General features: G+C 35.7%; 1 protein-coding gene and 1 pseudogene across 2 annotated transcripts; both read right to left on the bottom strand.

Annotated features, from left to right (window-relative positions):
- Window positions 1–15,913: 15,913 nt before the first annotated feature.
- Window positions 15,914–19,298, bottom strand: LOC105970296 (golgin candidate 3-like; annotated as a pseudogene). The gene is made up of 11 exons (XR_016032996.1): window positions 19,287–19,298; window positions 18,379–18,513; window positions 18,056–18,194; window positions 17,914–17,978; window positions 17,581–17,748; window positions 17,309–17,422; window positions 16,990–17,129; window positions 16,555–16,838; window positions 16,403–16,468; window positions 16,190–16,248; window positions 15,914–16,053 (listed from the first exon to the last, which is right to left on the bottom strand). The product of XR_016032996.1 is annotated as a golgin candidate 3-like (transcript).
- LOC105963857 (U11/U12 small nuclear ribonucleoprotein 59 kDa protein) lies at window positions 19,140–24,310 on the bottom strand. Its single transcript, XM_088822339.1, has 10 exons — window positions 23,924–24,310; window positions 23,249–23,347; window positions 22,147–22,355; window positions 21,417–21,756; window positions 21,229–21,312; window positions 20,598–20,663; window positions 20,412–20,484; window positions 19,863–20,239; window positions 19,734–19,774; window positions 19,140–19,568 (listed from the first exon to the last, which is right to left on the bottom strand). Exons 1-10 carry the CDS (start codon window positions 24,284–24,286, stop codon window positions 19,490–19,492), a joined length of 1,731 nt encoding a protein of 576 aa, XP_088678465.1. The 5' UTR covers window positions 24,287–24,310; the 3' UTR covers window positions 19,140–19,489.
- Window positions 24,311–24,322: the final 12 nt, after the last annotated feature.

Genomic DNA, 24,322 nt, shown 5'->3' with positions numbered 1-24,322 from the left:
TTTGTAATAGTATTAATATTAGTATTAGTATTAGTATTAGTATTAGTATTAGTATTAGGATTAGTATTAGTATTAGTATTAGTATTAGTATCAGTGTAAGTATCAGTATCGGTATTGGTATTGGTATTGGTATTGATGAGTATGAGTATGAGTATGAGTATACGTATGCGTATTAGTATTAGTATTAGTATTAGTATGAATATGAGTATCAATATCAACATCAATATTTGTATATATATCAGTATTAATATTAGTATTAGTATCAATATTAGTAGTACTATTAATATCAGTATCAACAATATCATTATCAGTATTAGTATTAGTATTAATATCAGTACTAGTACTAGTATTAGTATTAGTATCAGTATCAGTATCAGTATCAGTATCAGTATCAGTATCAGTACCGGTATCAGTATCGGTATCACTATCCGTATCACTATTAGTATCAATATCACTATTAGTATTTATATCAGTATTAGTATATTATCATTGGCATTGATATTGACAATAGTATTGATATTGATATTGGTATATTCCCGTAACCATAATGGTAATCGTGACCCTAATAACATTAGTAGTGGAAAAAATAGTAGAACCATTTCGTGTTGATACATTATATTTTGTGTATAAGAGTTTGATTATTGCATATTTTTTCTTCGGAATTATAAATGCATTTTATTTATTCCAATATTGGAAATAAATTTGAACATTTTTATTTGATACTTTTGATCGATTATATTGATTTAGTTGATAGTTCAATAATTTTTTTTTTTAATATCTTATGTTTCATTATGTCAATTATTGATATATTTGTTGTATAATGTTTTATAATAAACATTTTTAATTTGGAAATCATCCTGCCTCTGCAACATTACTAACTATGTTGTGTACAAACAAGTCTTCCAATGAGTATGATTAGGTATGTACTAGTAACCTATGCCAATATTATTAATACAATTTACGAGCATTTTGTTAACACTATTTTACATTCATTACATGTACAAGTTTATCCGTAACATGTGGTACTATTGTTCCTATCGTGTTATGCACATCGTTATGTGGAGATAATATCGTATACATCTTATTTGTTTTGGAACATTTACAAGTTGTATTGTTGTTTGATTATTGTGCATCATTGATCGGACGTTGTTAATGATAAACTTTGGAGGTTATTTGAATATGTATTGTCTTACTTCTGCGCTACGGTATTTGTTGCAAAGTCAGTTATTTTGAATAAGATTCATGTTGTATAGTATATTACATTCCATGATATAATTGCACCATATGTATTAAATGATTTCACTTAAGCTTAATATCCATATCGCCTTTAGCATTTCGCGTTTTCTTAATTGTAATGTTTAATTGCATTTCATATGTTAGAACTCTAGATCAAAAGATAATTTTTTTTTTCAATTTCAATTCTTTTTTGAATTTGATTTGTTTCAGAAACAATTAAATATTATTATTTTCTCTTTTCGAAATTAATCCCTGTACATTGACCGGGTGAAGTACTAGTAGTATAATATTCCTTGGTTAAATCAGAAGTCATAAACTCAAATTCTAGATTTCTGCGGGGCCAATTTATATGGCGGTCATGCCTCATTTTACCTTATTAAAAAAATTTAAAAAAGCAATTATATATTGAAACACGTGGATTATTTCCACATATTGTTTTTAACTTTCCTATTTTCTAACTAAATTTTTAATTATTAAATAAGTAGTGCTTAGTGGATTAAGTATTGTAGTTAGTGGGTTAAGTAGTGCTTAGTGGATTAAATTGTCGATTTTATCTCAACTTCTAAACTAACCCACTAACCCATGTTCTTGAGTGTTCTTGTAGTTGGTTTTCTTGCAGATCATGGGCTGAGGAGTGGAAGCTTGAAATGTCTATAAATACCGATTTCAATACTCAAGGAAATCGATCGATTCCGAAGAATTAAACACCGAGAGCTGAAAAGAATACATGAGTGTTTTAGTGTGTTTTTAGGATCGGTTGGCCGTACTCCTCATGAGTACAATCTTTACGTACTTCTTATGAGTACATTCTTTACGTACTTCTCATAAGTACATTCTTTGTAGACTAGATTGTTTAGTATATATTTTTCTAGACTTGGTTGTAAGAATGATCAAGATAGTGATTCATTCATAAGTTCTTTACGTACTCCTCACGAGTACATCTTTGAAATCTAGAATTTTTAATATTTTTCTTTTAGTATCTAGATTTGATTGTAAGAATGATCATGAGAATGATTCATTCGTAAGGAAGAAGTTTTCGCACCTCTTCCGTTTGTATTCTTGGAATACTGATTTTAATATATTTTTTCCGTCCTGTAAAGGGCAAGTTCACAAGTCTTTACTTGTGAACATTTTTAATTCTGAGTATTGTTCTTTTGTATTTTTATTTCCGCTGCATGTTTGTTCAAGTGTCATAACACTTAAGACAACACCTCTGTATTAAACGAATTCGGGACCATAAATTATTTCAATTGGCATCAAGAGCCAACACTTGACGTATACTAAGTGTTTGTTCCTATTTTCTTTTTCAGAAACGAATTCGTGATGGATACTCAGATGACTGCTTCTATGCGACCTCCTGTACTTGATGGCACAAACTACACCTACTGGAAAGTCAAGATGAGGGCGTACATCAAAGCCATTGATGAGAGAGCCTGGAGATCTATCCTTACTGGATGGAAGCCACCAACAATGACAGATGCGGATGGGGATGTTTCTCCAATACCAGAATTACGGTGGACAGCAGATGATCTATCAAATGCCAATCAAAACTCAAAGGCGTTAAATGCAATCTTCAATTCAGTAGATTTAACAATGTTTAAATTGATTTCAGTGTGCACTTCTGCAAAGGATGCATGGGAGGTTCTTCAGCTACATTGTGAAGGATCAGACAGTGTCAGGAAAACCAAGCTCAGATTACTCTCTTCCAAATTTGAGAGACTGAGGATGGAAGAAACCGAAACAATTTCTCAATACAATGAGAAATTGATTGATTTAGCTAATGAATTTCAATCCTTAGGTGGTCCTTTAAGCAACGAGAACTGGTGAATAAGGTATTGAGAACTCTCCCAGAAAGATTCAGCATGACGGTTACTGCTATTGAGGAGGCCAAAGACACATCATCTCTACGGCTGGACGACTTAATTGGTAGTCTAAAGTCTATAGAGATGAACTTTGAAGATCAAAGAAAGGAGAAAGGAAAGGCTATCTCAAATGCACTCCAGGCAGAATTAGAGAAGGAAGATGTTGCTCCAGAATATGATGATGATGCAGAGGAATGTCTTAACAATGTTGCATTCCAAATTCAGAAATTCAATAGGGCATACAGGCGAAGTGGAATCAAGCCCAGACAATTATCTCCAGATGGCTCTCCACAAAATCGACAAACTCAGCCCCGGAACAGATCTATTCCACAGAGAACATTTCCTCAAACATCTTCTCAAAACACTTTAAAAAATTCTTCATTTATTCGTTCAAATTCTGAACCACCTAACTTGGATATATCATATTAAATGCAGGGCCTGTTCAGGATTTGGACATTATGCTAATGAATGTGCAAATAGCTTGAGAAGAAGAGGAATGAGTTTGATTGTGCTGTCAGTGATGAGGAGGAAGAGCAACCTGAACAGACAGAGGAGCATCAATCCACTAAACAAGCTCTTTCTATCAGATATATCACTAAAAGTGCTTCTGAAACAGAATCCCAAGGGGTTTCTCCAGATGCTGCAACACTTTCTAAAACACTTTCAGTAACTGAAATTTCTGAGTTAGATGATAATCATTATACATGTTTAAACTCTATTTCTTTGAATGCATTAGAATCCAGCAAAGAAGCAGTTAGAGATGAGGAAGAAATGTGTAAAAGATTGTTCAGTCACTTGGAGAAGAAGACACAAGCTCTAGATGCAGCCAACAAGGAAAATTCTTCCCTTAAAGAAACAATCACACATTTGGAGGTTGGTATCACCAAGAAGGATCTTGAACTGGCAAAGGTGAAAGATGAACTCAAAGAAGAAACTCTAGCAATCAAGAGGATGAATACCGGCACAACTAAACTCGAAGACATTGTGTCACTGGAGAAGTACAACAAGAATGAAGATCTAGGGTTCAACAAACAAGTGAAGAAACACAAGCCAGTAAAGAAGAAAGAAATTGTCTTTGTAAAATAGAAGGGTTCAAATGGAAAAGAATGCAGGAATTCCACAGTCACCACTCCAGAGTCCAGAATAAGGGAATACATTTGTCATTACTGTTTCTCACCAGGACATATTCGTCCATTTTGTGAAAAACACAGTAGTGATAAAATGTTGTACAGAATGAGTCACATCACTCCAGGCAACACCTTAAAGAAAAATGTAGAATTTACCAAAAAGGAGTGGAGAATATGGACTCCCAAGGGTAAACTTATGTGCAAAGCAGTATACACTTCTTTAAATGCTAACATTTCAGGTTCGTGGTACTTTGATAGTGGATGCTCTAGGCACATGACTGGAACAAAAGAATTCCTATCAAACTACCATACACTCAATGGAGGACGTGTAACCTATGGAGGAGGAGCTAAAGGCAAAGTGGTTGGACGTGGAACACTCAGCATTGATGGACTTCCAAAACTTTCAAATGTCTTACATGTTGAAGGATTGGGGTCAAATCTCATCAGTATTAGTCAATTGTGTGATGATGATCTACGTGTTCAATTTGATAAATACTGTTGTTCTGTGTTTGATAACCAAAATCATTGTGTACTGACAGGTTCCATGTCAATGGATAATTGTTATCAAACAGGTTACACCATCTCATGCAAGAGCTCAAGAGTAAGTGAAGTAGAGCTGTGGCACCAAGAACTATGGCACACAAACTTCAAAAATATGAAGCTGCTCAACAAGTACAATGCCATAAGAGGAATTCCAGATCTCAAGATCAAGGACATTCCTATATGCGGAAAGTGCCAGAAGGGAAAGCAAACTAGAGTACCACACAAAGTGTTACAACACGTTGGTACCACCATTTGTTTTGAACTTGTACATATGGACCCTATGGGTCCTATAGAGGTAGAAAGCCTAGGTGGTAAGAAATTTGCATTTGTGTGTGTTGATGATTTTACGAGATATACTTGGCTGTATTTTTTAAGAGAAAAATCAGATCTAGAATACATGCATGTGTTTGGATGTGTTTGCTATGTCCTAAATGATAGAGATCATCTAGCTAAATTTGATTCAAAAAGTGATTTGAGTTTATTTGTGGGATACTCTAATAACAGTCATGTATATAGAGTACATAACTTAAGAACTCGAACCATTATTGAATCTGTAAATGTGGTCTTTGATGATTTTGTTGATCTCCGCAGTAAAGCTGACGATGAAGTTGGTGACCTGATTGCTGGAGGAGAAACAACCGGAGGAGACTCTACTGCCACAGATGCTCCAGATATAAACAGTCCAGTGTCAAGAGAAGAAGGTGTTGAGCCGAGTGTTACCACATCTGACTCAATACTTCCTACAGAGAGCACATAAGCTGAAGTGCAGCCAACTCATGATGTCTGCAGAAAGGAACCATCAAGTAGAATCCAGAAAAATCACCCATTTACTCAAGTTGTGGGAGATATCTTTGATGGGATAAGGACCAGAAGAAAAGAGAGAGTGAATTACAGAGACATGGTAAGATTTGCAAATTTATCTTCTGAATGTGCACTAACTAGAACTACTTGCTTTGTGTCTTCAGTAGAACCAAGGAATATTGCAGAAGCTCTGAAGGATGAATTATGGGTCAATGCAATGCATGAAGAGTTGAATCAGTTCATCAGAAATGATGTTTGGTACTTAGTTCCTAAACCAAGCCATGTAAATGTGATAGGAACTAAGTGGATCTTCAAAAACAAAACTGATGAAAAAGGTACAGTGGTTAGAAATAAGGCTAGGTTAGTAGCACAAGGTTATACTCAAATTGAGGGTATAGACTTTAATGAGACTTTTGCTCCAGTAGCTAGAATTGAATCTATTAGGTTACTTCTTGCTATAGTCTGCTTTCTTAAAATCAAACTGTATCAGATGGATATCAAAAGTGCATTTCTGAATGGGGTTTTAAATGAGGAAGCATATGTAGAACAACCCAAGAGTTTTGAAGATTCTGCCAAGCCTAATCATGTTTTCAAGCTTAAGAAGGCACTGTATGGTCTTAAACAAGCTCCTACAGCTTGGTATCAAAGACTCACTGACTTCTTACTTGAAATACAGTTCAATAGAGGAGAGGCAGACAGAACCCTATTTGTTAGAAGAACTAATAATCATATCATTATTGTTCAGATATATGTTGATGACATTGTTTTTGGCTCTACTTGTGCTAACCTTTTGCAGTCTTTTGTAGATTCTATGTCTCACACTTTTGAAATGAGCATCGTAGGGGAGTTGAATTACTTCTTAGGACTCCAAATCAAACAGACAGGTGAAGGAATTTTTGTAAATCAAAAGAAGTATGCTCTCAATCTGGTCAAAAGGTTTGAGTTGGAATTAGCCAAGCACATGAAAACTCCAATGGGTTCCAGCCAAAAAATGTCTAAGGATGATGTTGCAGAAGATGTCGACAGCACTCTCTACAGAAGCATGATTGGAAGGCTTCTGTATCTAACAGCAAGCAGGCCTGACATTATGTTTAGTGTTTGTGTGTATGCCAGGTATCAAGCTAATCCCAAAGTCACTCATCTTAAAGCTGTGAAGAGGATTATTAGGTACGTTGCAGGTACAGTAGACTTAGGGATTCAGTTTTTCAAAGACCACTAATACAAATTTGATAGGTTTTAGTGATTCTGATTGGACTGGGGATATTAGTGACAGAAAAAGCACCTCAGGTGCATGTTTCTTTTTGGGGAATAATCTGGTTCCTTGGTTTAGTAGAAAGCAAAATTGTGTATCTCTCTCAACAGCTGAATCAGAATATGTGTGCTGGAGGATGTTGTGGTCAACTAATTTGGATGAAACAAATGTTGGGAGATTATGGGTTGACCAGTGATACCCTGACCATATATTGTGATAATTCAAGTGCTATTGACATTTCAAAAAATCCTGTACAACACTCACGAACTAAACACATAGATATTAAACATCATTTTATTCGTGATATAGTTGAGAAAAATATAGTATGCTTAAAGTACATTCCTACAGAAGATCAGCTGGCTGACATCTTTACTAAGGCATTAGATTATGAGAGGTTTTCCAAACATAGGAAATCTCTCGAGATGTGTACTCAATAAACATGTCCTGGAGTATGTTGCAGCACCTCATCCAATATCTTAAGCTGCAACATAATTTATTGAAGCTTAGCTTCTTTAAATAATGACTTCACTGTGATGGATTATTTTATAAATAAGTAACTGGAAGTCTTTCACCTTGAAACGTGATCATGCTTCATGTAAACATTTAGAGAACAATTACATTCACATAAGTCAAACTCCTCTATTTTGATAGTCATATCTTAGTAACTGAGGAACCTTCAAACTGAACACTTGATCATGTTCCATGTGAATTGTTTGACTTGAAAATAAGAGTTTATATATTAAAAAAAAAAAATAGATATATATATACATATATAATAAAATCTATGCCTGTTAGCCAATTTTTTTTCTCACTATTAATCATTAATAAATATGTTTTTCTATTTTTGTGAATATTTCATGAGTGCTACGGTTTTTATTTTTATTTTTTTGAATTATCCCTATTTATATGGGTCATGGGTACATGAGTTAGTCTTTCATTTTCCACTAAGTCCACTCCTTATTATGCCATGTGTCACGTTTTGTTTTAAACTGCCACATAGACCTTTTATTCTCCTTAATCACACTGTCTCCAAGAAAAACGCACACCACTTCTTCAACTTCTCCACTTCAATTTTTTTTCAAGAAAAATTAGGGCTTATAAATTTCGTGCTTCTTTTTCCCGAAAATTCAAACTCAAAAATCAAAAGCACAAGAAGCAATTTTTTTTATCTACTGTATCATGGCATCTCCTCCTAGAAATCCTCTTCCAGCCGTTGATGATGTGCACAAGGATGCTGCAGCACCTGAACCAGCAGACCCTAATCTAGCTATCATCGTTCATCCTGTCAACCTTGAAGCCATGCCGACCAGCTTCATTGGGCCCGGCGACGAGCTGAATCCGATTGACCCAGACGTTTTTCAGAACCTGGGTCCCTCTTCCACTCTAGGAAGGTTTCCTACTCGCCGGTCTAAGTGCATGAATCCCTTCCCAGATCTGAATGCTACTGGATCACAACGCCGGAGGGGATCAGAGGACATTCTCGCAGCAGAGGCGGCAGAGGTGGAAGAAGAAGCGGCAGAGTCGGTCGCACTCCAGTTAGGCCAAACCCACCAAGAGGCCTTCATTTGGTTGATGAAGAAACTGATGATGAAGAAGGAGATCCTACTTTTGCAGAACCAAGCCCAAGCTCTCTCCTCAAGCTCTACAAGACTCACCTCCACCAGCATCAACTCAGGGGGAGACATTTCAGTCCAACATGGCAGCAACTCCCTCTCAACATCCTGTTTCCGAAGATGTTGCTGCACATGTTCCTGAAAATGCTGTTGCACCTACTGTCTCAGACAATGCTTCTCAAAATGTTGCTGAGGATGCTGCTCTTTATCAAGATGAGGAAATGCCAGACCTTTCTGGGATGTCATTTGCTGAGCATGTAGATATCACCACTGCTGATGCCGAGGACTTTGCCACCACAGAAGAAACCTCACTTCCTACTCCCTCAGCTTCAAATGAAGATCCTCTGGAAACTCTGGCAGAGGCAGCTGTTCAAGTGGATGCACCACCTTCCCACGCTGAAGAGGAAAAGAAAAGTGATGACAGTTGGGAAGTGCCCTTGCCTCTTTCCGCAAGAATTTGCCATCCTCAGAGTCAGACAGTGATTCTTCCGAGGACTCATCTCAGATGGAAGAAGATGTTGCTCCACCTGTTGCATCACCTGAGCCAGCATACATCCCAGATGAACTTGAAGACTCAGAAGAAGAGGAATCCTCTGAGGAAGAAGAGCTAGACTTGGATGTGAAGGATCTGTCAACTCCTATTGAGGTAAACAATGCCTTCAGTCCTATCTTTTATTTTGAATCTGATTCAAATTTGAGTCCTCAAATCATGAATTGCCAATTCATTGAGGAAAATAAAATTTTCAAGGATGAGTTTGATAGACATAGGATCACTGCTTTTCATAGGGACTTGATCAAAGAAAAATCCTTAGTCTAGTTGAGGTTGCCTGTCCTTATGAAGGAATTTTTATGCCAATTTACAAATTTTTTTTAAAGAGAAATTCTCCAAACTTTGGAAAAGTTTTTTTTTTGTGCGAATCAATTTTCTCTTTTTCTCCCAAAATGATCAACTCTCATTTACAAACTCCTACTGTGATTGATGAGGATAATTATGGTGATTTTACTGAAGTTTGTAAAACTCTTTTTGGCAATCGTTTTAAATCCTTCTCTCATCTACTCCAATCTGCTTCCTCACACTTGGCATGATAATTGTTTTTCAAAATTTTCTCAAAGCTCCTCATGTCCAAGATTTTCCTGGAATGGAGATAATTTCCTCTCAACTGAATCAGGTCAAAATAATCTTGGTACTGAAGGTGTTGCTCCTCATGTTGACAACACTTCTGACATCCTTATTTCTGTTTCTCGAGATTTTTGTTAAGGAGCTTACTCAGTCCCTAGTTCAGATCACCTATCATCAGTGCATGGTGGAGATGCTACATAAAGCTCTTTCTGATAAAAAAAAAGGGGAGAACAAGCTAGTCATGAGAACTTCTCATCCTTTGGATGCCAGAGGCAGAGCGCATGGAGTTAATGAAGAAGAAGAAGTAGAAGAAAGCAGTGGATCCAGTGCTAGTGATGGAGGAGCAGCAGCTGATACTGAGGAGACTTTGGATATTCTGCTCTAAAGTTATTTTTATGAACAATATTTGTTTTTGTTCAGTGTGTTATTTTTCCTCTGAATTTTTATGCTAGGATTGCACTATTTTTGTTATTTGCTATATTGGTTGTCATATTCAGGGGGAGTTCAAGCAATGACTCGGGGGGAGTTAAGCTAAAATTTAGTTTTGATTAGAAAGTTAAAAAGGGGGAGTTTGAAACAAGTGGATTATTTCCACATATTGTTTTTAACTTTCCTATTTTCTAACTAAATTTTGAATTATTAAATAAGTAGTGCTTAGTGGGTTAAGTATTGTAGTTAGTGGGTTAAGTAGTGCTTAGTGGATTAAATTGTCGATTTTATCTCAACTTCTAAACTAACCCACTAACCCATGTTCTTGAGTGCTCTTGTAGTTGGTTTTCTTGCAGATCATGGGCTGAGGAGTGGAAGCTTGAAATGTCTATAAATACCGATTTCAATACTCAAGGAAATCGATCGATTCCGAAGAATTAAACACCGAGAGCTGAAAAGAATACATGAGTGTTTTAGTGTGTTTTTAGGATCGGTTGGCCGTACTCCTCATGAGTACAATCTTTACGTACTTCTTATGAGTACATTCTTTACGTACTTCTCATAAGTACATTCTTTGTAGACTAGATTGTTTAGTATATATTTTTCTAGACTTGGTTGTAAGAATGATCAAGATAGTGATTCATTCATAAGTTCTTTACGTACTCCTCACGAGTACATCTTTGAAATCTAGAATTTTTAATATTTTTCTTTTAGTATCTAGATTTGATTGTAAGAATGATCATGAGAATGATTCATTCGTAAGGAAGAAGTTTTCGCACCTCTTCCGTTTGTATTCTTGGAATACTGATTTTAATATATTTTTTCCGTCTTGTAAAGGGCAAGTTCACAAGTCTTTACTTGTGAACATTTTTAATTCTGAGTATTGTTCTTTTGTATTTATATTTCCGCTGCATGTTTGTTCAAGTGTCATAACACTTAAGACAACACCTCTGTATTAAACGAATTCGGGACCATAAATTATTTCATATATATATATATATATATATATATATATATATATATATATATATATATAAAATAATCCCGCCTGATATTTGCCAGCAAAATTTCTCTTTATATTTTTTTGCACTTTTATCCCTCAAAAATACGCCACCGTTGTGACGCTGTTTCGTTAGCAGAATTAAAGGCAGGCCAAGTATTTTTAATAGTACCTCAAATAAGACACGGCCACGGGCCGGTTTTGGGTTCGGAACCGGCCCGAACCGGCCCGTTGACGAACCGGCCCAACCCGTTGACCGGTGAACCAGCCCGAGACCTGTGAATCGGCCCGTCGTCCCCGGTTCCATGAATTGGTGAACCGTGAACCGCCGGCCCGGCCCGGCGGTTCACCCAAATTTAAAAAAAAAAATCAAAAAAATCAAAAAAATTCAAAAAAAACAAAAAACGGCTGGTGAACCGGGCCGGTGAACCGCCCAGTGAACCGACCCGGTGAACCGGCCGTTATTTGCTATTTTTTGAATTCCCCCCTCCCCCCTCCCCCATTTTTTCTTATAAATACCCTTACACCCCATTTTTTCCTATAAAATTAAGTTAAATTCATTTTATTTATTCCCTTTTGTTTTTTTCCTATTTAAAAGTAATTATTTTAATTTATTTTTCCATTAAGTATTTTTTTTTTAAATATATATATATATAAATCAAATTTTCCGGGTCGACCCGTGAACCGGCCCGGATAGGCCCGGAACCGGATTGAACCGGCGGGCCGACCCGGCCCGCCGAACTGTGCATATTACGGGCCGGTTCCGGTTCCGGAAAAATTGAACCGTGAACCAGTATGAACCGGTCCGGAACCGACTTGAACCGGCCCGTGGCCGTGTCTAGTCTGAAGTGAACCACGAACGTTCACTGATGAATAAGGAAACCTTCACGTCCAAATCCCTCCGGATGAACTTCTGGTTTCTCCGGGAATCTCTGATTTACGCTGAATCTGTAGCTCGACAGAAATCTGTCTCCCGCCGGCGCCGATCGTCGAAATAGTTGGGTGAAGCGGTTGAACATTGTAAGCGACGGCCGAGAGATGACGGACATGGTATTGAGAAAAATCAAACGGAAGAGAGAATCGGAGACGACGAATTGTGAACCGGCCCATGGCCGTGTCTACCTCAAGTATACATTAAGTTCCACTTTAATCCCTCACATTTAAAATATACTAGTTTCGTCCCTTAGTTTCGTAAATTATCCAAAAGTGATCCACTAAGCATTCTGTCAACAAGTGAAGGAATGGCTTTAAAAGCAAATGGAAAGTTTCGTATACGTCTCTCACTCCGGCGGAGGAAAAGCGGTGATTGGCTGGGAAAAAATAGATTTAAAGGGCTACGAATTAACAACCAACCGTGACAAATTGTCACGCTTCAACTCGGAAATAAAGTACGTTACTCTTGGAGCCATATCACAGGTTCATCATCTTTGGATGAGATGGTCTATGGAACTCCTTGTCCACTCAAGAAGCGGTTGTTATTGTCCACGGAAATCCGAAGGAGGTATTTTTGAATTGTTGTTAATTATATAATATTACTTGATATTATTGATAGAAAGTATAATCTCGGATTTTCTGTTTTTTTTTTGGTTGACGGGCAGAGTATTGTTGTTCGCCTTATTAGAGCCGCTGTAAGAAATGCTAATGCCAGGACATTCGGTGGCATAGTCACTCAGATTATGACGAGGATAAAAAGACCGAAGACATTACTGCTCTTGTTGTTTACATTAACTACGAGATGCTGAAGGTGCGCAAAGAAATTTGTAATGGAATCTGTATTAACGGATCTTCCTCTGCTGCTCGTGGTACAAACAGTAAGTTTGGACCTTGGTGTGGAACAGCACAGGCTGTGAAGGATTCTTCTGGTGGTGGTGGTGCATCATCATCAACCACCACCATTGGCGGTGGTGTGGTGGATCACTAGGCTGAGTCGTTTCATGCTTTTTTGTTGTTTGTTTGTTATCTTCCATGATCGTGATCATACTCAGAGCTAGACATGTCTTTTGTTTCCGTTATTCTTAGATAAAAACTCAATTGATATCGGTTGCTTTTTTTATGCTTTGAGAAAAATTGAAGTGATATCTCCTGTTTTGTGGCTGTTGAGAGAAAAAATCTACGATGTACTAGTTTTTTTTTTTTTTTTTTTCGGTCTGTCTGAACCAGTCAAACCCGATCGAACCGGTTGAACCGGTCTGACCGAGCAGTCCGATCCGGACATTTTTCTAAAACCAATTTTGGAATTTAAAATTCAAATCCAATTTTCAATTCTAATTTTAAAATCGATCAAATCGAATTTTAAAATTAAATTAAAATTAAATCTACCCAATTCTAAGTTCACCAATTCAATCAATTCAATAAACTATTCGCATGTAATCGAAAGCAATAACCACGATGGTAACCTTTTCTCTTTTTTTTTTCTTTTTTTTTTTTTTCTTTCTTGAACTATATATATACTTGCAAGAAGCACATTCTTTAAACAATAGGTAACTTTTTTTTTTTTTTTTTTTAATTATTTAGGTGAGGTGGGAGAATTGACAATGGCACTGTCGGATTTGCTGTGGCAAGATATGGTCGCTGGACCGGAGACAAAGAGGTTTCTTGTTCCTTATGTTTAGGAATTTCTATTCCATGATGTTTTAATAAGAAGTTTGTTCAAAGATTGTTCAACAAGAAAACTTGACGTGTGTGTGGTTATTTTCTTCTTTATTTTCACTTTATTTGCTTAATAATTTGGAGTTATTAGCACAAAACCCTCCGTAATCTCTAATCGTCGAAAAACCCGCTATGTTAAAACAATGGTAAATTTCACTTTCCCCCTTGTACTTTGGTTCGATATCACTTTACCACATTCTACTCTCAATTGAATCGAGTTGACCCATGTACTTGAAATTGTCTCAATGTGGCCATCGTCGTTAGTTTTCAGACTTTTGACATTAACACCGTTTGATTCAGGTTTGAAAATTACAAAAAAGTTACCCCTTCCTGTTTAAATAATTATTAAAAAAAAAAAAAAAAAAAAAACATGAATTGTGGCTGGCGTCGTTGATTATGTTTTCTCGTTGTCTTGACAACTAACAACAAGAGCCACATTGAGACAATTTTTCAAGTGGAGGGGGGCAAATCGATTCAATCGGAAGTAAGAGTGGGTGAAGTGACACCGAGCCAAAGTATAAGGGGGAAAAGTGGAATTTACCATAAAAATATTAGTAATAACCCCCGCAACATGTTTTACAAAGCACACAACTCCTTATATTTTTGACTCTATTAAAATTGATTTTTGATTTAAATGAAATGACAAAATTACACCTAATAATTTTAAAAAAATATTTCAATCTAAATAAAGAAAAATAATATTTTTTATTATATTTGATATAAAAGAAAATTATGAAATCTTACAAAAATTATGGGGTGAATTTATAATTTTCTAAATTTATGTTTTAAAGGGTATTTTAGTCTTTTCAGGTCAAAAGATACCCCAAGTCGCGAAATCCACGCGTGCAACACACATTCAACTTTTAGGGGCCTTATTGGCTTTGACTAATTTTTATATGGAGATTTTTGCTAATATTTTTAACATGAAGATTTTTTCAGCAATTAGAGATTGTGGTGATTCTTGCAAAAACCCCTAATAATTGGGTTAAGGAATAATAAAAGGAATTTATATGTAAAATAATTAAAGAGAAGAAGCAGTTTGCAGTTGTGTTTCCATTTCCTCATCGATACTATCTTAATCGATTTGAATTAAATAAAGGGTAAATTACAACCACCCCTGAGGTATGGTCAATTAACGAAAAAACCCCTCTTGTTTGGATAATTACATCTAACCCCTCAACTGTAATTTTTTCTTACACCTCCACCCAATTTCGTGGTATGTGCTCTAGTTTGTACTAGTTTTGTTTAAAAATACAATTTCTGATGCACCACCATGTGATATGATATATACAAGCCAAAAAACACATATTATGATCATCTTGCTTCAAAATGTAGAGTTCGAATGGGATAAAACGGGTACAAAAGTGATAATATTCCATATTATCTAGAAGATTCCATTAAATTTGAAACCGCAATGGTGAACGTATAAGAAGTTTTATAGTTGAGAAATGGTTGTAACTACCTAAACAGGAATGGGGTTTTCGTAATTTGATCATACCTCAGGGGTGGTTGTAATTTATCCTTAAATAAATATACACAAGAATATTATACAATCAAAAACTTCATATTTAATTTTGAGCCTAAATATATGTTGGGCTAATTGCATCTAGGCCCATAAATTCAGACTTAACTGCATATATGTCTAGAACAAAATCAGTTTTACAAAAAAAACATCCACCGACCCCAGTGTCTTGCCGAAAAATCCCATTTGAATGTAATTTACATTAATTCCATCCACGAGCCCTAATTTACCAAATATTACACACTGGCCTTAATTTTAATAAATACTACATATTGACCCTAATTTTGAACAGCCGCCGCCGACGACCACCGACCACTGCTATGCTATTAATTAAGGATCATGGTTTAGGGATTATAAATTAAGGATTAGGATTTAGGAGTTAATTAGAAAAAAAGTTAAATAAATTGACTATGGAACAACGTAGTTGATTTACGTCTAGTTTAATCCAGAATTTCGTCAAAAACACCCTACCTCGGGGCTTAATTCCACTTTGCACCCTTGAAATGTACCATGTTGGCATTTTGCACACTTGAAACAAATTAATAGTCCTTTACACCCTCGAAACACAATATATCATGCATAATGCACCCTACATGAGTTTTTAAAGCTAATAAATGTAATTTAATATTTTTAGTGGTATATAAAAATTATATTTTTTATCACAAAAAAATATTTTGCGAAAAAAAAATTCTTCAGCTATTTCATTATCAAGTTATATGAAAATCATATTGTTTCAAATACTTCTACCTAATATTTCCACCAATTACAATAAAAGATGGTGATAAAAGTTTATTTGATTTTATTTTGTCTACACCTTTTCCGCCTCCTTGCTGAGCAATACCTATTCTTTGTTTGTCTTCGTCTGAAAATCCCAGCATGCGAGCCATTAGATCGAGAACCTGAAATATTTAATTACTTGTTATGTAAGGTTGTAAATAGGGACAAATATTGTAGACAATCATAAGTTATAATATTCCCTTTTAATCAATAAAGCTCAGGCTTCTATGAAGATGAGATTCTATGGAGCACATGTACCTCTTTGCTGTGGTTTCTCTGGAAAGAAATATGTTGCCACTAATTTGATCACAATGCGCCTGCAAATGGAACAATTCATCACATTCATTATATATATATATATATATATATATATATATATATATATATATATATATATATATATGACCATTCAACAGTTCGGTAATAACCGAAGTTAAACCATATCAAGATGGTCAAGCGAAGAATTTATACCTTCAACTGCTTAGTAAGTCTAGCCGATTCTTCTTTTGAGACCGCCAACTCCTCACCAAGTCGTTCCTGAAATGAAATATTCAAATAAACTAAACCAACTATACTTCCTCTTTCCCATCTCATATTTTTTCGACCATTACAAAAGATTTTACCTTAGCTTCAATTTCGGCATAATACTGGCCAAGTGCAGTTTGCAGGTTTCGAATTTCCATGTTCTTGGCGTCTATTGTGCTCGCATAGCTACTCAATTTTCTATTGAGCTCATAGCCTTCTTGAGTTCATTATTGTTGGACATTTTTATTTCTTCTTGACTTCCAACTGCCTGTTTAAGAGTTTTCTCTAAGCGTGATATTTGAACTCGTTGGTGTTCATTGATTTCTCGTAATTCCTCAATGATCTTGCTGTCCTCGTCCATTTTCTCTGATTCTTCGGATTCCTGTGAATAAGGCAGGTAGGAAATTCTGATTTAGCAGACTAGATTTTGGAAATGAATATATGTTGACACCATAATAACCAAAAATAAACAAAAAATCACCGTTGGAGTCTGATGATATCATAAAGAAGAAAGTGAAGGCACATGTAGAGACCTTTTGCAACAAATGCTGCTTGAGACGATTCAATTGTTGCAGTGCTTTATCCCTTTCTTGGCATGCTTCAAATCTTTCTCCAGCTTAAGCAAAGCCTGATGGGTTTCCTCCTTTACTGGCAGTGCCTGCAGAGACTCTACCTTTTAGATTAAAGTGCATAAATATAAGAGTCTAATAAGCAGACGACTAATGCAACAAACGAGGAAAATAGCTTCAATTTTTTTTTCTGTGAATCCAAAAGAAAACGATGATAAGAAAACGCAATGGACTAAAGGAATAAAGCAGATCTTCGTCAAACATTGAATAACTCAGAACCTACCTCATTCATGGTACTTGAATGCTTAATTGAAGGATCTACATCACCAGGTATGTCTTTGCGAGCTGGATAAGATTGAATTGCTTTTAAGGAAGCCTCAAATTCATCTTTTTCTTTCTACCATGAAAAAATGGTAAGGTGTCTGTATGAATGTATAAGGAATGTGTACATACACATATAAAACAAAATAAAGATCCCAGCAAAGGAGTGCTGGAGTAACACAGACATTAACATGCTCCTTTCAAAATCTATACAAACTATGGTAAGACACTGACCTTGATATTTCTATTTTCATCCTCCAAGTTGGCAATTACTCTTTGCAATTTATCCACACTGTCATCTGTTTCTTGTATATCTCTATTCTGCAACTCCAGTTGCAATCTTCCTATTTCTGATATCTTCTGATTTAGCTGGTCACGTATTTGGTGCATCTCTCTCAAAATCTGGAAATCAGAAAATTCAAAATAGTGAAAGTGAATCCATTTAGTATGCTGTATGCCACAAAAGGCATAGATAAAGCCAAAACAGTTTCAGACGGTATTTTTCAAATCGAGGCAAATATGCTATGTTGTCATCGAACACGAACAAAAACAACCAAAAGGATTCACCTTATTGTTGTCATCTTTTAATGAGCTCAAATCCTGTTGAAGCGATCCATTCAACTTCTGTTCCTCTAAAAATAGAATAAATATCAACCTTATTATCCAGAGGAGCATAGCACTGAATCATCTTCAAAGAATAGATGTATACCTTGGAATCTCATCTGCATGCTTGCTGATTTGCTGCGTTCTTTATCAAGTTCAACCATAACCTGTTTCATTTGAGCTTCATGAGTTTCTCGCAACAACGTGAGGGACCTATTTTTGTCCTCCATTGGATCTGAGAGTTCCTATAAGACATTAAGAAAACTGTCATCACGTTCAGTCATTGTGGAGACAAAATGAAGAACTACTACGGAGTTTGTAATGTGATATATGTTGAGACAAGAGAAGAATAATTTCACATAAAAAATCAATATGCATACATAAATTTAGAATACAACTCCTTAAACTGGTAAAGAACAGTTTCCTTACCTTTGCATTGGTTGAAGTGATTCCGTTGCTTAATCCATCATGCTTGTGTGAAATACCATTGGTTAGTGGGCTTCCAGCACTACGAATTTTTGTTGCAGCTTTACTGTAGCGGTTAGGGGAAATATCGCCACTCCCCTGATAAAACCACAAGTATCTTAGTAAAATGTACGAATCTCATCTGTCAACACCAGTCTCTCTATTTCTAAAAAACACACCAATCTCTCTAATCATGAAGACCTACCTTAGGAACCGTTTTAGATGCACTAAGAGCAGCATTTGTAGTAAGAAGATTCTGTTTCAGTGATCCATTTTCCTCATTCAACCTTAAAATTTGATCCTGTGACAAGATCATAAAAAAAAAAGCTGCATAAGGGGGCCAGTCAGTGCATACCATGAGTTGGTTTTCAAGTAAAAGAGAACAAATCAAGTATTGTATCGCCACAATCACAGAAGGACATTCCACGGAATCTAGAAGATTCTATTGAATTTGACACTGCAATGATGGACATGTAAGAAAATTCATTGTTGATGGGATGATTGTAATTACCCAGACATAAAGAGTTTTTTCGTAATTTGACATTAAACTTAGTAATTTACCCTAGTTTAAAAACTATAATGAGATAAAAAACATCTTACGCTCATTAATTGAGTTAATATATTTCTTAAACCGGTCAGTAGCAATAAGCCCATCAAACTGCTAAGAAATAGAATTAAGTACACCCCTAAAATTCATCCGCTTTCCCTTAAAATTCGACACAAAATTTCACTCTGAACTTAACCTTATTCTATATTCACAATCAAGAAGACATATTGGAGAGTTTCTTATAAGTTTATACAGCAAGTCTAGTGATACGAAAAACAACTTATATACAAGAACAAATATACGTAGGCAAATGATCAAATATTACATCATTCTCTTTGCAGATTTAATGCCATTTCGTATCCCGTTTTGGCGTGAAAATGCCACTTCTGATATTTGCTGGGTTTTTTTCATTTCAGCAAATCTTGCCATTTTCCGTTTTCTCCACTCCACGTCATTTCTTCTGGCGAAATTAACCGAAACCAAGAAAAAGAAGTCCATTGTCTGCACTTGTGAGTAGTGCAATGCAACTCATTTAGGTTTCACCAAATAGGATGCCCATATTTCATCCGCAGGAGGTGGCGGTTGCACCCAGTGCCCTGGTATACGGCTGCATCCAAGTTCCGTCAATTAAAAAAAACGAGATAATTTTTTAAACAGGATCATATATCAATAATAAACATTAGAGAATTTACATTGTTACTAATAAAAATAAAATGTATAAACTGATTAATTTCATCAGGATTTCTAAATATGTTAGATTGGTCTCACAAACCTTCCTCCGGGTCTTAGATATGCGTCCCACGTTCTTCTTACCTGCAATAAAGGTCAAAGTTACACAAGAGCGATTATAAGTAAGGCAAAGCAAAACAAAAAATACGTCGAATTAAATATGCTTAAATACCTCAATGAGTGTGCCCATATCAGTATTACTGCCGTGATAATAATGGTAAAATTCCATGGGCAAATTACAGACAGAATCGTAAGCACTGCCAGTTGTGTCGATTTTTCTTGATTCTTTAGTGGCAACCAATTTCGAATCTTTTTCATTTGCAGTCTCGTTTTTCTGGTCTTGATTTTTAATGTGTTGGAAATTACTCAAGCCCCGTTCTTCTGAGTCTGGTGCATGGCTATTGACGTGTTTTCTCGATTCCTCAGCATTAGCAATAGCATCTTTAGCGGCATCTGTATCAGCTGCAGCCATTGATTGACGTTCCTCTTCTTCAACTGCAGCTCTAACTCGTTCGAGAAACTTGTCATCCTCTTCTGGAAAGAAATGACCTGCATATTGTCATATCAAAAGGTTAGATAAGTTGTTTTCTCCTTTCTTTTATAATACCGAGTAATTGCAGATTTAATGGCTCAGTTCCTTTTCTAATTAATGGCTCAGTTCCTTTTCTAATTATACTAAAAGGTGGATTAAATCTATGGAATGTATATCGATTTTTTGAACCTTGTTTTTTCAATTTCTCTATTCTGATCGAGTGCAATTCCTGCAGCTTTTCGACGATTAAAACCAGCTCGAGCTGAAAATGCGAGATTTTTATGGTTATGATTTAGAAGCTTCAGACAGAAAAGAACTAAGGAAGAAAAGAAAAGAAATTATAAACAAAAAGTCGTGATTCGGATAAGCTCTCACCTCGGATTCCAGCCGTTTCTTTTCTTCTTTTGCCTTAACCTTGGCTATTTCCTTCATCTTTTCTACCTGCAAAATCATAATGCCTCTTTATTATGCGAAAGTAAAAAGCAGATTAAGACAGTAAAAAAGAAGCACTTACTTGCCTCGTCAATTTTATTATGTCAACAATTGCGTAGAGAATACGTTCTTATATGCAGAACATTGTATACATGCATGAAAAGACCAATAGATTCGAAACATACAAAGAAAGTATTCCACCAATAGAGAAAAATACAAAGAAAGTATTACAGACCAAAGTCATGTAACGAGAAATCTTAAGCTCACTCATACCATAAAAATCTAACGTTTTCACTGTTCTCATGAAATCAAGAGTGTAAAGCTGGTTTATAAAAAGTTAAGCTCGTAAGTTTTGTGTCTGACTCAGTTTAGAAATCATCCCTCTTCCACAACATTATTAGGATACGGTATGCTTTTTAAAGCCCATAAATAGCTCCCAATTTTACCAACGTTTCATAATAGCCCGACGCTCTTCAGGCAAGCCACATGGCATGCCCACAGTTCGTTCTAGAAGCTCCTTCCACAGAACATAAATCACATAGTAAAGACAGAACATAGCTTGCAACGTTTGTACCTTGCGTTGTGCAGCATCTTTAGCCATCTCCCTAGCCCTCCACTCATCAGCTTCTTTATCCAATCGATCAAATTGCTCGCGCTCCTGAAAATAATAAAAATAAACAGCAAATCACAAATCTAAATATACAGACGAAAGATTCAACTAAGGCACAAATCTTGAAAACGTTCTAAATACGTGATTGCTACCTTTGCTAAATTCTGAGCTATTCGCCTTCTCTTCCTTCTTCGCCAAAGCTTATTTCGTTTATACTTTTCCATTTTATCAGCTAACCGTTTTACAGCAGATTTTTCCTCCCACGGGCTATTCTCATCCATGACAACCCTGTACGGCTCCAGCTGATATCTTAGTTTCGACATTACGGCATTTGCAGCATTCAACGATAGAGATTCTTGAAAGTCGAGTTCGATTTTATTTTCCTTCATAAACTTAGAGAACCTATCAATTGATATGTCAGCATCCCCAATGTGGCCTTCGGTAGTTCTTTCGCTTTCTTTCATCCGAGTTAACATCTCCAGTTCTTTTTGCCTGTTCAGTTCGACTTGATTAAAACCAATAAACAAAGCAACTCAGAATATATATAAAAAATAAATAAAACATAAAATTGAGCAAAATTGTATATCAGATTGAGCTTAATTCAAGTATCTAAGAATTAATCGTATAAAACATAAAGCTAATCGTTCGATTAGGAACAGAAAATTCGCCTTTGTGGTTCCGAAAATCAAATCAAACTGAAATTAAATTCCAAACTCGACAAACAGCTAAACCAAATCAAATTACCAGTTTCTTCTATCCAACCAAAATTCAAAAAAAAAAAAAAAAAAAAAAAAAAAAACAGGATATCAAATTTAAATTACACGTTCTAGGTTACTGCTTCGAATTCATGCGTCGAGTTAAAAGTTTGTAAAATTCCCTTACATTGCTTTGGCGAGGTTTATCGTATCGTGAAGTTCTTTGAGGTGGCTGCTCACATTTGATCCAGTCCAGAAGGAGGAATGTGGAGGTGGCAACAGCGGCCACGGCGGCGGTGCCCAATGCCTAGGGCCCGGATTAAACGGAGCCCGACCCATTTGATTCATATGGTTCATTTGATTAACCGGAAAATGAAAACTAATCGACTCCGGAAACTAGTAAACAGAAGCACCAGTTAAAAATAATCCCAAATATTACAAATGATTTCAGCCCTCGATGTTTATGAATGAAGGGTAAGAATGACAAATCATCGGACAATTTTTAATAAATGCTGCAAATTTCCTACAATATTATAGGACTCTCATATATGATTGTAAATGAGTCGAGCCGGTTAGTGAACTCGTTGAGCCTGCTCGACAAGAGCTCGAGATCAAACTCAAATTGTTTGAGCCGACGAACTCGAGTTCGAGTTCATCCTTGGCACAAGTTCGCGAGCCGGCTCGCTAGCTGTTTTCTATTTTTTATTTATATTTTCCTAATATAAATATAACTATAATATAATAATAAAATATATAATAGTAATTCAACAATACATACGTATAAAAAAAAATCAACTTAAGTTTTATTTTTAGTTCTATAACTTATTTTATTAAGTAATTTATAATAAAAAAAATAATTTTAATACTATGTAAAAATTGAAAAATTTTTAAAAAAAAAATACTTGAGTTTCATTTAAGTGGAATTCTTGGATCGGCCCACTTAGGTCGAAACTAAACTTTGGGTCTATCCATTAAATCTAAATGCATTATAATAGCTTCGTTGAGCCACTTACACTAGTTGACTTGGTTTGGACCCATTAAATATATGTGAGTGTATATACAATTGTGTATTAATATTTGATTTTTTTATTTTTAAAAGACGAAAGATTTGAAACTACTGAACCTAACCTAAAGTCTACTGATCATGTATAACCAGCAAACACTTGACAGCAATGATCACATGTAAAATCAGAATACGACATAGAGAAGCAATTTTTTTTTTTTGTTTTACTTGTTCAGGGAAACAAATAGATCGGGTGATAGAAATACGGATCAGGAAAATGATGTACCTCTTTTTCCTTCAATAAAGCTGCATAATTAACTGATAGTGCTTTTATTTCCGCCTCAGATTCCTGAAATCTCTTAATCTCTGTCTCGTGTTGTTCCATCTGCAAAACAAAATAAATATTCTGACGCACAGTTGTAAACTAAGTAAAACTAGAAGAGGTAGTAAACAATAATCTACCATAAATCATTTGATTCAAGATCGTTCAACATTTTGCTTGCAATTTATTTATAACCATCCATCCGAAACACACTATTCAGAATAAACTAACATGCTTTTTTTTACCCAAATAACCGACAGTTAATCCAGTTAGCCATCTTCAGACACAAATACATGAATGCTTTATCACAAAACACTGTTAAGCCAGAATATTCATCTGACTTCCCGGCAAATTCTCGAACATCGTACAAACCACCGCCAATAACCTAAATCCATAAATGCAACTTGACAACCCCCATCAACACCAGTGTAAAAAAAATCCTGAATACAACCTAATCAATTCGCAATTTAATCCTGTCAATTTCCGATTGACGAAATTATCAATGAATTAAGATGTTAAAATATCATGCAAGTTCATCTCCTCTCAATTAAACACAAAAAAAAATATAACCAGACAGGGAAAACGAAAAAAAAAAACAGTAAGATCAAATCAATTAAACAAAAATAAGTCCCAATATACCTCATGATTGGAAGGGGAATCGAAGCCATTGACGACTGGCGAATGCGTCGGCGTATTCGTACGACTAAAACTTCGAGAAATTCTCCGCTCAGAAACTGAATTCCCGTTGTTCAATCGATCGCGCGGCGGAGGAGTATACATTGACAGCTCTTCATCGTCGTCGTCATCGTAGACATCGAGTGCGATTTTACTCAGACTCTCCTTCAAATTAGCTACCGATTGTTGATTCTCCGATTTCATCAGTTGTTGTTTATATTTTGCTGTGTAATTAAGAAAATGTGAGAAATTTAGGGGAGAAATTCGAATTGGAAGTTGCCGACTATAAACCCTCCTAAAACCTTTGAGCAGGGTTTTGGGCCTCATGTGTATTTACTATTTATATATCTCCAACTTCAAAAG

Source organism: Erythranthe guttata, chromosome 8, assembly GCF_056151865.1.
Source record: "Erythranthe guttata isolate IM_541 chromosome 8, IM_541, whole genome shotgun sequence".
NCBI lineage: Eukaryota > Viridiplantae > Streptophyta > Magnoliopsida > Lamiales > Phrymaceae > Erythranthe > Erythranthe guttata.
This window is presented reverse-complemented; position numbering and strand designations above follow the sequence as displayed.

Bases quoted from the DNA above. Each gene is read 5' to 3' on its own strand.
- LOC105963857 (XM_088822339.1), bottom strand. From the start codon at position 24,286: ATGAGGCCCAAAACCCTGCTCAAAGGTTTTAGGAGGGTTTATAGTCGG. The intron at 23,348-23,923 runs GTATATTGGGAC...TTTGTTTTGCAG, and splicing joins ATTCCCCTTCCAATCATGAG to ATGGAACAACACGAGACAGA. The intron at 21,757-22,146 runs GTAAGGGAATTT...CGAACTGAACAG, and splicing joins ATAAACCTCGCCAAAGCAAT to GCAAAAAGAACTGGAGATGT.